This window comes from Stegostoma tigrinum, chromosome 10 (assembly GCF_030684315.1).
Source record: "Stegostoma tigrinum isolate sSteTig4 chromosome 10, sSteTig4.hap1, whole genome shotgun sequence".
Lineage (NCBI taxonomy): Eukaryota > Metazoa > Chordata > Chondrichthyes > Orectolobiformes > Stegostomatidae > Stegostoma > Stegostoma tigrinum.
Window position 1 is genome coordinate 60,908,609 of NC_081363.1, and position 14,741 is coordinate 60,923,349.

Genomic DNA, 14,741 nt, shown 5'->3' on the forward strand with positions numbered 1-14,741 from the left:
TGAGAATGTCGTTGGCTAGGCAGCATTTATTGTCCAACCTTATTTGCCCAGAGGGTAGTTCAGAGTCAATCACATTGCTGTGGGTCTGGAGTCATATGTAGGCCAGACCAGGTAAGAATGACAGTTTCCTTCCCTAAAGGATATTAATGAACCAGATGAGTTTTTCTGACTATCGACAGTGGATTCATAGTCATCATTAGATATAATTCCGGATATTTTTATTGAATTCAAGTTCTACCATCTGCCATGGAGGGTTTCGAACCTGGGTCCTCAGAACATTATTGGGTCTCTAGATTAACAGTCCTGTGATAATCCTACAAGACCATTGTCTCCCCAATGCTGTCGGTAAACCCATAATGCTGTTGAGTTCGAAATTCCAGGGTTTTGATGCAACAATAGTGAAAGAGCAGCTATTTCCAGTCACAATTCCAGACGGTGTGTGGCTTTAAAGGGTACTTAAAGATGGTAATATTCACATTTTTCCTTCATTCTGGTGGCAGAACGTACCATGAGTTTGGAAGGTGACATCAAAAGAGTCTAGTAATGTTGCTGTGATGCGTCTTGTAGATGGTAAACACTGCTCCCAATGCATTGGAGGGAGTGCCTGTTTTGCCCTGAAATGTGTTGAAAATCTTGAGCAATGTTGGAACTGCACCCCTCTAGACTAGAGGAGAGTATTCCAGAGCATTCCTGATTTGTACCTTGTAGATACTGGACAGGCTTGGCAGATGAGTTACTTGCCATAGAATTTCTAGTCTCCAACCACGTGTCCTACCTGCAGTATTTATATCGCTGTCTGAGTTAAGCTTTCTGGCAGTAGTCATCCCGAGGATGTTGGTTTAGGGAATTGACAACAGGACAGAGCTATTGAATGTTCAGGGTCGATGATCAAATTTTGGGCAATAAATGCTGGGCATTGTTGTGCTATGAGTAGAAAAAAAAATACTGCCTTGTAATTCTGGAAATTCCATCTAAATATGTCTGTCTCTCTTCCAAGATAACAAGGTGTACAGCTGGATGAACACAGCAGGCCGAGCTGGAAAACTGACGTTTCGGGCCTAGATCCCCCTTCAGAAATGGAGGAGGGGAAGGGGAGTCTGAAATAAATAGGGAGAGAGGGGGAGGATAGAAGATGGATCGAGGAGAAGATAGGTGGAGCGGAGATAGACCGATCAAAGATACAGGGATGGAGACAGTAAAGGTGAGTGTAGATAAGGAGGAGATAGGTCAGTTCAGGGAAGACGGACAGGTCAAGGGGGCAGATGAGGTTAGTAGGTAGGAGATAGGGGTGAGGCTTGAGATGGGAAGGACAGGTTAGGGAGGCGGGGATGAGCTGGGCTGGTTTTGGTATACTGTGGGGGGAGGAGAGATTTTGAAGCTTGTGAAGTCCACATTGATACCATTGGGCTGCAAGGTTCCCAAGCGGAATATGACTTGCTGTTCCTGTAACCTTCGGGTAACATTGTTGTGGCGCTGCAGGAGACCCAGGATGGACATGTCGAAGGAATGGGAGGGGGAGTTGAAATGGTTCACAACTGGGAAGTGCAGTTGTTTGGTGGGAACCAAGCATAGGTGTTCTGCAACGCGGTCCCCAGCCTCCACTTGGTTTCTCCAATGTAGAGGAGGCCACAACGGGAACAGTGGATGCAGTATACCCATTAGCAGATATGCAGGTGAACATCTGCTTGATGTGGAAAGTCTTCTTGGGGTCTGGGAATGGGGGTCAGGGAGGAGGTGTAGGGGCAGGTGCAGCACTTTGTGTGGTTGTAGAGAAAAGTGGCGAGTGTGGTGGGGCTGGAGGGGATGTGGAGCGGACAAGGGAGTCACGGAGAGAGTGGTCCTTCCGGAAGGCGGATAAGGGTGGGGATGGAAAAATGTCTTTGGTGGTGGGGTCGGATTGTAAGTGGCGGAAGTGTCGGTGGATGATGCGTTGGATCCGGAGGTTGGTGGGGTGGTACGTGAGGATGATGGGGATTCTGTTTTGGTTGTTGTTATGCGGAGGGGTTGTGAGGGATGAGTTGCGGGAAATGAGGGAGACATGGTCAAAGGCATTCTCGACCACTGATGGGGAGAGATGTTGCGGTGCCTGGAAAGTGAGGACATCTGGGATGTACGGGAGTGGAATGCCTCATCCTGAGAGCAGATGCGGCCAAGGCGAAGAAATTGGGAATAGGAGATTCATTTTTGTGGGATGGTGGGATGGTGGGTGGGAGGAGGTGTATTCTAGGTAGCTGTGGGAGTCGGTGGGCTTGAAATGGATATCGGTTTCTAGGTGGTTGCCGGAGATGGAGACAGAGAGGTCCAGGAAGGAAACGGAGGTATTGGAGGTGGTCCAGGTGAACCTAAGGTTGGGGTGGAAGGTGTTGGTGAAGTAGATGAAATGTTCGAGCTCCTCGTGGGAGCACGAGGCAGCACCAATACAGTCATCAATGTAAAGGAGGAAGAGGTGGTGTTTAGGGTCAGTGTAGGTACGAAAGAAGGATTGTTCCACGTAACCTACAAAGAGGTAGGCATAGCTTGGGCCCATGCGGGTACCCATGGACACCCCCTTTTGTCTGTAGGAAGTGGGAGGAATTGAAAGAGAAGTTGTTGATGGTGAGGACGAGGTCAGTTAAGCGCATGAGGGTGTCAGTAAAGGGTGACTGGTCGGGCCTGCGGGACAGGATGAAGCGGAGGGCCGGTAGGCCATCTGCAGGGGGAATGCAGGTGTATTGGGACTGGACGTCCATGGTAAAGGTGATGTGTTGGGGATCGGGGAATTGGAAGTTCTGGAGGAGGTGGAGGGTGTGGGTGGTGTCACAGACATACTAACCTCATTCCGCCCCTTTGACCTGTCTGTCCTCCCTGAACTGACCTATCTCCTCCCTACCTCCCCACCTGCACTCACCTTTACTGGCTCCATCCCTGCATCTTTGACCGCTCTATCTCCTCTCCACCTATCTTCTCCTCTATCCATCTTCTATCCGCCTCCCCCCCCCCCCATTCCCTATTTATTTCATAACCCCTTCCCCTCCTCCATTTCTGAAGAATGGTCGAGGCCCGAAACATCAGCTTTCCTGCTCCTATGATGCTACTTGGCCTTCTGTGTTCATCCAGCTCTGGACCTTGTTGTCTCAGATTCTCCAGCATCTGCAATTCCTACTATCTCTGCCTCTCTTTCAACTTCTTTTAAGTCTAAATTGAAAATGACTTCTTGACAAAATTTTCTAACTAATCCCTATTTTGAATCAGCTTCCCATTGTGTTATGTAGCTTTTTTCCTTTTGAGATACTGTGCAATTACAAGGTGCAGTTGGATGAAGACTTTGCAGTTGAATAATCTATAAACAGCCAGCTGGATTCCGTTGTCATGAAGAATGTAAGATTATTGCTTTGTTGGTGTTTACACTACCATTAGTTTGAGCAGTAGCCCATTTGTGTTCCTTTCAAATTTTTGGAAGGCTTTTAATTTAGTGCCAGATGGCCCCTCATGAAATTCTGGGAGTAGATCAGTCAGCGAAGGCTTAGAAGTTTGTCATTCAGCTTATAGTTGAAGTCTGACTACTCAAGGCAGAGTAATAGCACCTATACAAAATCTTCAGTACGAATGGATATCCCCTCGACTTCATCCGTAGGTGCCGACTAAATAGGCAACACCAAGAGGACACAGTATGCCCTAACATACAAGCCACACTGCCCTACATCAAGACATATCAGCACTGACAACCCATAATGCAATCAACAAATATAGAATTGTACTCCATATACAAACCCCTACAGAACAGAACTGGAAATGACACCACTCACCGTAACAGACCGGACATAATAAATTCCAAGCAGAGCAGAACAACAATGCGTCATCGGAAGCCTCACTGATGATGTCCCCTCGCGTGGCCTGAACAAAAACAAGCCAGCTCGGCGAGCAAGTCAACAATGTCACATTTCTCTTTACTGCCTTAACTATGGACTGGTTGGACCGAAAGATCTGTTTCTGTTCTGTATGACTGTAATACTTGAAAGATGCTCTGTACTGATGCGTGCTGCTTTCAATTCATTCATCTTCCCTGCAGTCTGTGCCTTCATCCATACTGTGGAGAGAAATCCCGGTACAATTAAATCAGGGCACTGGCTGAGGTTACTCCAAAGCTATATTCTGGCTCCTGATACATGTCTGATTCTCACCTACACCCACCTACCTGACTATGAACCACATTTAATGTAATTAATCTGAAGGGAATGACGGTCTCCTGAAATAGTGTCCATTTCCCTTTTCCTCTACTCGATGTGTTGCAATTTCCAAGACATGAACTCCAGCTCGTCACCACTTAGCTGATGTCCCTTGAGCAGCCAGTACTTTCAGATGTTGTCACTATAGATCATTCTGGCATCCATTGGCTCTCACATGGTACATCTGCAACACATCACCAGCACACCATTTATGTTCTAGTCAGTTAATAAATTTGGATGTTAAATATTGAAAAGGTGAATTTCTTCATGGAATTCTTCAACTGTGATACTATTTCTTGATTTAAATCTACTGCGCAGTTGAAATACATGGAAGAAACGCCCACCAACTGTCAACCTTTTTTCCTGTGACATTGCAGTCTGGCTCTTACAGGATGAAACAAGTTGAATGGGCTCTCTGCAGCCTGTTTCTTTTTTCTCTCCTGTCATCTCTGATCTTCTCTTTATGAAGGTGTTGTTTGAGAAGCTGCTGACTCTGTTCTCTGTCTTGCTCTTCAGGGAGCTGTTGTCTCTGTGCTGTCCTGTCTTCATTAAGCTGCTGTTCTTTCTCTCTCTCTCGCTCACAGCACAGTTTCTTCCACTCACTCACTCACTCACTCATACTACTTCATGGTAAAATACTGACTTGTTGCACATTCCTCCCAGTCTGCTTCAAAGTGATGCTGAAGTCTCTAAGGGGAGGTTTGATAAAAGTGAGTTGAGTACAGGCATGTTACCCTTAGTTGAATAGTCCATTGATATTGTGTGCAGACTAAAGCATAGGCACTTTGCTGATCTATTGTGTCATGGAGCAGCTCTGAAACTGGATTCATTAAGATTACGAAAGAACAAAGAGATAATTAACAAATGAAAAGAAAGCCCACAGTACCGACTACTGATAAACACGTGAAAACATAAATGGTAGCATACCTTTACACTTAATTTTGTTTTGATTTTTGACTTTCCTATAGCCCTGGAATTCAAGCATTTATAGGATGACTGGCATCTTGTTGATGCAGTGGCTACATGAGAGACACTAACAGTAACAGAATTCTGCCAAAGCAATTCCAAGTATGTAGAACAAAGAACAAAGAAAATTACAGCACAGGAACAGGCCCTTCGGTCCTCCAAGCCTATGCCAATCGAGATCCTCTGTCTAAACCTGCCATCTATTTTCTAAGGGTCTGTATCCCTTTGCTTCCAGCCCATCCATGTACCTGTCCAGATACATCTTAAAAGACACTATCGTGTCTGCGACTACCACCTCCACTGGCAACCTCCCATAAACTTTCCTCCTGTTGCTTGGAGCTCATGACCCCTAGTAATTGAGTCCCCTACTCTGGAGGAAAAAGCTTCTTGCTATCCTCCCTGTCTATACCCCTCGTGATTTTGTAGACCTCAATCAGGTCCCCCCTCAATCTCCATCTTTCTAATGAAAATAATCCTAATCTCAACCTTTCTTCATAGCTAGCGCCCTCCATACCAGGCAACATCCTGGTGAATCTCCTCTGCACCGTCTCCAAAGCATCCACATCCTTTTGGTAATGTGGCGACCAGAACTGTACGCGGTACTCTAAATGTGGCTGAACCAACGTCTTATATAACTGCAACATGACCTGCCAACTCTTGTACTCAATGCCCCGTCTGATGAAGGAAAGCATGCCGTGTGCCGCCTTGACCACTCTATTGACCTGCGTTGCCACCTTCAGGGAACAATGGACCTAAACACCCAGATCACTCTGTACATCAATTTTCCCCAGGACTTTTCCATTTACTGTATAGTTCGCTGTTGAATTAGATCTTCCAAAATGCATCACCATGCATTTGCCCAGAAATATAAGCCACATGACCCAACAATTGATTGATACAATCAAACAGCTTGTTCTTTTGGTTATTTGGAATGGGCAGAGCACAGGCTGTACTTAACCAGCCACAATGGAAAAACTGAAAGCACAGCATCTTCTGTTTGATGTCGTTTTGTTGGTGCTGAGCAATCTTAATTGCAATGAATCTATACAGATAACCAATTTATGATATTCAATTAAACACACATTGTTACCCAGTTTTGTTTTCCAACAGTAACAACTTTTCAGATGCAGGAATCCATTCTCTGCATTTAGCAGAATATGTTCATCTTTGTTTCAGAGATCGTAGGAACTGCAGATGTTGGAGAATCTGAAATAACAGGTGTAGAGCTGGATTAACACAGCAGAGGAGCAGGAAGGCTGACGTTACGAGCCGAGACCCTTCACCCGAAACGTCAGCCTTCCTGCTCCTCTGATGCTGCTTGGCCTGCTGTGTTGATCCAGCTCTACACCTTGTTATCGATGTTCATCTTGGTACCTGTTTTGTATTACCTGTGAGGTGTGTGGGAGGCATATAATTTCATAGCTTTCTCCTTGGCAACGCCCCAGCCCATTGAGTTGACTTGCCAACTCATCAGCACCTCCTTTCTATTGCTTAAACTTTTATAATTATTTGAAACTTGACATTCTTGCATTTGTCCTGTGAGTGCAAGACAAAATTGCTTTGGGGAAAATGCCTCCTTTTTAGCAGTATTCAAACTTTGTATGACCAACTGACTGTTTCTGGTAACTGTTTCTTTCTTCATAACTTTAGGTTAAAGTCCGCTAGAGATGTAATTTCACGCACGGGTCACTCCATGGCCTTAGGCTGCCTTCACAGATATTTGGACGGAATAGTTTCAAGTCAGCACTTGAATGCTTGTGTCAGTATTCTTTATACTTTGTCTCAAGACAACACCTCACCTGAAGTTCAGGTAATAGATATATCTTTTGGAATGCGAGATTAAAAGGAAATACTTCTAAATGTGGAAGCATGAAAATTCGGTTTTGTTTGGTTTAAAAAAAAATCCTCTTTAGCTTTGTTGCATGAAAAGGTTTGTTACCATAATTTATGTTAATCTGAATCAAATGAGCCCTTCGGACTCCATGTTGAGTTCAATAATTTTAGGGCTAAACTCTCCCATGTCTGAGCCCCCCGTCCCACACACCAGGCCTTGTTACCACAGCCTGCCACTACACATCCACTGTGGCTCATCACTGACAGTCCCCATTAACAACTATTCACCCTCCCAGCCTGATCGTTAGCAACTCCTTTGTCTGTCCAACTGTCTGTCTCTGTCTTTGGGCTCCATCCTATCGTTTACTCCCTATCCCACCCACCTCTCTATTTTATGCATATAAACTGATGTTTTCCCAGCCACCATCAGTTCTGAGGAAGGGTCGCCGGACCCGAAACATTAATTCTGTTTTCTCCTCCACAGAGGCTGCCAGACCTGCTGAGCTTTTCCAGCAACTTTGTTTTTGTTGCTGATTTACAGCCTCCGCGGTTCTTTTGGTTTTTATGTTAATCTGAGTTTTGTGCAAATACTTCTTCAAATTCATTTAGAGACTGCATGATGTAAATGCATAGTCCTTTCCCAGACTCTGTTGTTGGATTTTTTCAAACTGCAGTTTTACTTGCTTGGATGGCATGTTACTAAATAATGAATTGAATTTTAGATGTGCGCTTTATGGATGGATGAAAATTTTGCTCCTAAATGATAGTTGATATCACTATTCCATTAAACAGGATCACCTCTATTCCATATGTTATCTGCAATTTGAAATTGGATGCAGCACTTAAACTGTGCAGGAAAAGTGTATGATCATGCAAAGTAGCATGTGCTCGTCTAGATTAAGCAAGATCTTGGCATGAATGAACACTTTTGTCCTCTCTTTGCCCACTCTTGCACGTGCCCCTTTTCTCTCCCATCTCCCCTGCTCTCTGTCTCTCTCTCTCTCTCTCTCTCGCACGCTCTCTCTCTCTCGCGCGCTCTCTCTCTCTCGCGCGCTCTCTCTCGCTCTCGCTCTCGCTCTCGCGCGCTCTCTCTCGCTCTCTCCGTTCACCCCATCCCCCCTTTCTCGGTCATCCGTTTTCTCTCTCAACAACAGCAACTTCATATTCTGCTTGGGAACCCTGCAGCCCAACACTATCAATGTGGATTTCCCAAGCTTCAAAATCTCCCCTCCCCCCACTGCATCCCAAAACCAGCCCAGCTCGTCCCCGCCTTCCTAACCTGTTCTTCCTCTGACCTATCCCCTCCTCCCACCTCAAGCTGCACCTCCATTCCCTACCTACTAACCTCATCCCGTCCCCTTGACCTGTCCATCCACCCCAGACTGACCTATCCCCTCCCTGCCTCCCAACCTATATTCTCCTCTCCACTTATCTTCTCCTCTATCCATGTTCGATCTGCCTCCCCCTCTCTCCCTATTTATTTCAGAACCCTTTCCCCCCTCCCCCTTTTCTGATGAAGGGTCTAGGCCCGAAACATCAGCTTTTGTGCTCCTTAGATGCTGCTTGGCCTGCTGTGTTCATCCAGCTCCACACTTTGTTATCTCCTATTACTTAACTGAAACATGTAAAATAATCAGAGGGTTAGATAGGGTGGATAGGGAGAGCCTTTTTCCTAGGATGGTGACGGCGAGCATGAGGGGGCATAGCTTTAAATTGAGGGACGAAAGATATAGGACAGGTGTCAGAGGTAGTTTCTTTACTCAGAGAGTAGTAAGGGAATGGAACGCTTTGCCTGCAACAGTAGTAGATTCGCCAACTTTAGTTACATTTAGGTCGTCATTGGACAAGCATATGGATGTACATGGAATAGTGTAGGTTAGATGGGCTTGAGATCGGTATGACAGGTCAGCACAACATCGAGGGCTGAAGGGCCTGTACTGTGCTGTAATGTTCTATGTTATTCTCTCATTCGCTCCCCCGCTTTCCCTTTATTTATCTGCACTGAAAATCTTTCAAAGTCCCTTGTATCATTTGTACATTTGTCATTTCTCCTTGGTGACCTAGGTGGATTATTGACTAGGTTTCTTTAACCTAGAAAGGAGATTTTAAATGTTGAGTTATTTGCCTAAATCTCAAATTGAAAATTCTATCGTAAATGTCATTCATCTGCTATTAGCTTCCTGAGCCTTCACACACACTACTTGGTCTTTGAGTTGCTGTTACCTCAACTTTGCTTATCTCAGCCTAGGTTGGTCTTAATGACCAGTTCACCCTCCCAAGAAAAAGTCCATCTCTGACCTTCACAGCTAACTGTTCATGTACTGCTTTCAGGCTAGCCACAGCTACAATCAGCTAAGATTAGTCATTTCACTTTGGATATATCTCTTAAAAAAAAATCAAACCACAGGCAGTTTTCAGGCAAACAAAATCTGCAACACTAACCTATTGTAATTAGTCATCAGCTGAGACTAAGTAAATGTTTACCCTGAACGTGTTTCCAGTTTATGACATACTTGATGTCACTATTCCATTTTAGAAGAATTACAAACAACGAAAAGTATTTCACTTTCTAAAGTATGCTTGCCTTCCAAGTGTAATAGCAGAATGGTGTAAAATTAACTTGTATAAACAAGAATGTTAAACATTGAGTCAAATGTAATTGATTTTAAATGAACTAAGTTCTTCAATTTTTAATGGTACTGAATTGTTACACAATTGAATGTTCCCTGTTTGGTGTCAAAGGCATTACTTACATCTAATTGTTGACAAGGCTAACCTAAGAAGTACAATCCATTACCTTTGTACAAGTGTATTGTTTGGAATGCGCAGTTGTTAGCAATATTTCTTTGACCAATGTTGCCAAATTTATCAATTTATCATTAAATGGAAGTAATCCGTTAAAAGAAAGATCATTTAAAATGCACAATGTAGCTCTAAATAACCACCTTCACTTCATTTGTAGACCTGGGCACTGCACTCCTTGTCATTGTTAATAGATTCCAGTGGTCCAATGTATAACATTCATGTGGAATCAAGTCTGTCTCTTGTCTTGCTGCTGCTGTTGACTGTACCGCCTACTCATACTGAAGTTCATCAAAGTTTGGGTCGTTGTTTGAATGTGCTTATTGTTACATTGGGACCAGAACTGCAAGGTAAAATGTTTAAATCAGTTTTTAAAAAAAAACATGTTTCATCATTATAATAAGAATATTTAACAATATTCGAAATTTATTTTCCATTCTGTGATAAATCACAAAAATTTACATTCTAATGTTAGTATCACATGTATTTATTCAAGTGGTTTCTTTTAAGATATGAATGTCTTCCGTGGTATTTGTATGTATCTCATCACAAACTTTTTGTTTAACATTTCTATTTTATCTAAATATTGTATCTAAATCAAAGTGCTTGCTTAGTGCCCAATATTGGATGTGTACTAATTTCCTTCGGTTTAATTTTGGGGCTAAACCATTATTCATTTTCTAGCTGCCCATTTCATTGAAACTTCCATAATACTGCAAGGTGTGAATAGAGTGAACGTGAAGATGATGTTTCCATTAGTTAGAGAGACTAGAACCCAAAGCCACAGCTACAGAATGAAGGGACGACTCTTGAACCCAAGGATTGTGAATCTGTGGAACTCACTGCTACAGAAGACTGTGAAGGCTAAGTTATTGTGTGTGTTTAGGACAAAGATAGTTAGGTTCTGCTCATTAACCTACATTGGTTCCAAGTTAAGCAGCATCCTGATTTTAAAATTCATACACTGTTTTGACGCCCGTCCATAGACTACCCTTTCCTTATCTCCGGAATCTTTTCAAGCTATAGAGCTAGACCCCTGAGATGCCTGTGCTCAATTCTGGACTCATGGCATTCACAGAATCACCATTGTTATGGCAGGGAAGGAGGCCATTTGGCCCATCAACTCTGTATCCCTCTTTGATTGAGCAATTCCTCTGCCTTCACCTTATAGCCCTGCATATTCTTCCTCTCCAGATAACCCTTTTGAATGCTTTGATTAAAGTTGTTTACACCATATGGTTGGGTACGACGTTCTTGATCATAACTGCTTGCTTTGTGTAAACATTTTGTCTGTAATTTCTTCTTTTGCTAGTTACTTTAAATCTGTCCCCTCTTCTTTTTGAACCTTTTGCTGCTGGCTGCAATTTTCCTGATCCACTCTGTCCAGACTCTTCATAATTTTGAATATCCTTATCAAATCTCCTTTCAATGTTCTTCTGTTCTCCAAGGAAAACAGACCCAACTTCTCCACTTTATTCATAGAATTAAAATTTCTCAGCCAAAGACCTACGTTGTCAATCTTTGCATTCCCTCTAATGTTTTCACAAGTGTTGTCTGCTGAACTGGGCACAGTAATGTGTTGAGGTTGAACAAGTATTTTTGACAAATTTAACATAACCTCACAAGTTTAGAGTTTATATCTCTTCTTAGGGTGTGATTAACATCGCTGATTTTATTTGCTGCTTTATTAAAACTTTGCCATGACCTGACAAGATTCTCTGCTCTAAAATTTCCCTCCATACATCCCCCTGCCTCTAGGGTTCTTTCCTCCTTGTCAACCTAACATTTGGCTGTCTGCCCCAATGCCTCCCTTTGTTCCTGGCTGTCTGTGAAACACCCTAGGTCTCTATATTAATGGTCCAGTATAAATAACAAATAAATTGTATTGAAAGGACAAAAAACTCTATAGTGGTAATCGCAGCCATCGGATATTTCAAATTGTTTTGTCGTCAACAATGTGCTTTATAAGTAGGCCCCTCAAGCCAACTCATGCACAGCAAGCTCCAGTAGACAATGATATCATAACTCATGACAACTGATTTTTTTAAATGTTGCTTGAAGGGTAAGTATTGATCAGGACACCAGAGAGAATTCTTCTCAATAGTACCGCTGTTTCTTAAGCATCCACCCAAACAGGCAAATTGGGTTTCAGTTTAATGTCTCATCTGAAATACAGACGTTCTGACAGTGCTGCACTCATTCAGTATTGCACTGGAGTGTTCGCCTTAATTTTTTAGTTCAAGCACTGGAATGGGACTTGAACCTGTCGCCTTGTTACTGAGAAGATGATGTTTGAGTCACAGCTGACTATTGGGGAAAACAAAACAACTGCGGACAAATTTTCCTCTTCGTGTCAATGCTGGAAAGTAATATTTTTCGGTGTATGAGGAATACCTAAGGAATCCAGTCTACTTACTGTTCTAATTATAAATAAATAATCTATATATGTTTAATTCCTAGGTAACAACACATCTGTCCCCATGCTAAGAACTTCCTGTCTAGTTGGCTGTGCAGTGATGCAGGATAGCCCTGATTGTCTTGTGCAAGCGCAAGCCATCTCCTGTCTCCAGCAGTTACACATGTTTGCACCACGTCATGTGAACCTTTCTAGCCTTGTTCCTAGTCTCTGTGTAAGTGTACCAGATGGATATATTGTTTTACATTTGGGAACTTAAACTTAGATTTTGTCGCTGACCCTTTCTGAATCTAATTTTGTTGTACCCCTTGCTCTGACTTAAGCTTTACATCACCTAGTCTGTACAGCTTTTGTTTGTTTCTGCAGCGCATGCTTAATTAACCATGCACAGAGCCAGGGCCAGGTTAATACATCAACCAGCCAAATATGGGACTCCTGATTTAAAAACTCACTCTAACATAGAAAAACTGCATAGCGCCATTGGTCCCATTTGTTTAAGCCTCATTAATATAATTGCTTTATTTGTTAGTACAGCATGTTAACAATCTGAAGGACCATGTTTTGTATTTTACCACAATCTTGTGATTTCATGGGTTGGACTTGGAGAGTCTGGCACTGTGATTAATTCATCAAGTTTTGTAAAATGAATTTTCTTTTGTGGTGGCGTGCATGCTCCAGGTAATGATTTGTAGCAGAATGCTTTATGTAATGTCAAGTACTTGCTATCAATATTATAATGGTACTATAGTTTACATTTGTTTAACAACCAGGGTATTATTGTGACAGGTCTGTCATTTGTTCTTTTGTACAGGAGATCTTGTTGGATAATTCAGTTTGGGTAGGTTTTTCCCTCGTTGCACCCATCTTCGTCTTTATTTCCCATCTACAACCAAGCCTCCCTTCCCCACCACAGCCCCAAACAAGTGTTGGTTTGATGTGTTTAAATGCCTTTTTGTTGCATTGGTTTCTTTTCTTTTTAAAGCTCTGACTTTATTAATCACTCTAACAACTTGGCTGGCATGCAAAATGAATACAGACAGGCTGTGTGATGTAACCATCCTACTGATAAAAACCCATTGCTTTATTTGATTTAATTTTCTAACGTACTTTGCTTACTTGACCAGTATCAATTGCATCTGCAGGCTGCACGAGGATGACAGTAGCAGCACAGATTAATACTGCAAATGGTTTGGCTTTTTTTATTATTATTTGCTTGATTATGCAAGAAGCTCCCCAGAATCTTGACAATGTGAGCAGTGTATGTTACTTCATGTTTGCCGTTTTCCCGATCTTGACATTCTTTTAATACTTTGCTTGAGTCCTGAAATTAATTGATTTATCCACTTTAACTGAAAAGTTGATTTCTACATGCCAACTTGTTGAGGGAAGTAGACATGTGAAATGTAAAGCTTTAATGTTGTAGTTTATTTTAACTGCTATTTTGCCTGTTCTATTAGGCATTATGGCTGATAGTAATTGTCAGTGCAGGTAAATGCCGTAACAAATGCATATGCATTGGTTTTTGTATTAAAAGCTTCTGCTATCTTCAAATATTTAAAATCACACTTACGATGAAGATAGGCTTTAATTATCCTTGTGAGCAACTTGAGATGAATTATTTTAATTAAATTCTGGCATGAGTAATTCCTGTTTGAAAGGTAAATAGAATTTTAATACGATTAATATTGCTGTGGTGATGCTTCATCTGTCTGTTCCTGAAATGGAACAAGAGAATTGCTTTGCCATGCCACAGATAAATTGTCAGATTATTGTATATTTCCTTATTGCTTTCACTTTCTTCTTTTCCCTTTCTGTACTTGTTTTGACTCAAAAACATTTTTCCAATGCTTTCTAAATTCTTAAATCTCACTGGCTCAGGAAATAGGCTGATGACCCCATTCATCATCAATGTGTCCCTGAATCCTCTATTATTAATTCACACTTTCACCATCTTGCAGCGCGAAGCATTTTTTTGAGAAGAGTGGGAATGAATAGGGAATTCCCGGATTTGAAGACAGATACTAGCAGCAAAATGGAAAGATCAGTGTTTTGGTCTCAGCTATTCACAATCTATAATGATTATTTGAATAACAAGGTGTAGAACTGGATGAATGCAGCAGGCTAAGCAGCATCAGACGAGCAGGAAAGCTGACGTTTCGGGTCTAGACCCTTCTTCAGAAATAGGGGAGGTGAAGGAGATTCTGAAATAAATAGGGAGAGAGGGGGAGGCAGATAGAAGATGGATAGAGGAGAAGATAGGTAGAGATGAGACAGACAGGTCAAAGAGACGGGGATGGAGCCAGTAGAGGTGAGTGTAGGTGGGGAGTTAGGAAGGGGAAAGGTCAGTCCAGGAAGGATGGACAGGTCAAGGGGACGGGAGGAGACTAGTAGGTAGGAGATGGGGGTGGGGCTTGAGATGGGAGGAGGGATAGGTGGGAAGAAGGATAGGTTAGGGATGCAGGTATGAGCTGGGGTGGTTTTGGGATGGGGTAGCGGGGAGGGTAGATTTTGAAGCTAGT

The 14,741-nt window shown here is 42.6% G+C and overlaps 1 protein-coding gene across 7 annotated transcripts in view; it reads left to right on the forward strand.

Annotated features, from left to right (window-relative positions):
* Positions 1-14,741, forward strand: part of heatr5a (HEAT repeat containing 5a) — a 117,471-nt gene that overhangs the window by 56,276 nt on the left and 46,454 nt on the right. For 6 of the 7 annotated variants that reach the window (XM_059649206.1, XM_059649201.1, XM_059649200.1 and 3 more), the window contains 4 exons: positions 6,822-6,981; positions 9,967-10,156; positions 12,267-12,436; positions 13,034-13,060. In XM_059649206.1, the coding sequence (XP_059505189.1) occupies positions 6,822-6,981; positions 9,967-10,156; positions 12,267-12,436; positions 13,034-13,060 (547 nt within the window). The remainder of the gene's footprint in view (positions 1-6,821; positions 6,982-9,966; positions 10,157-12,266; positions 12,437-13,033; positions 13,061-14,741) is intronic. The other variant, XM_059649205.1, reaches the window with a different exon arrangement.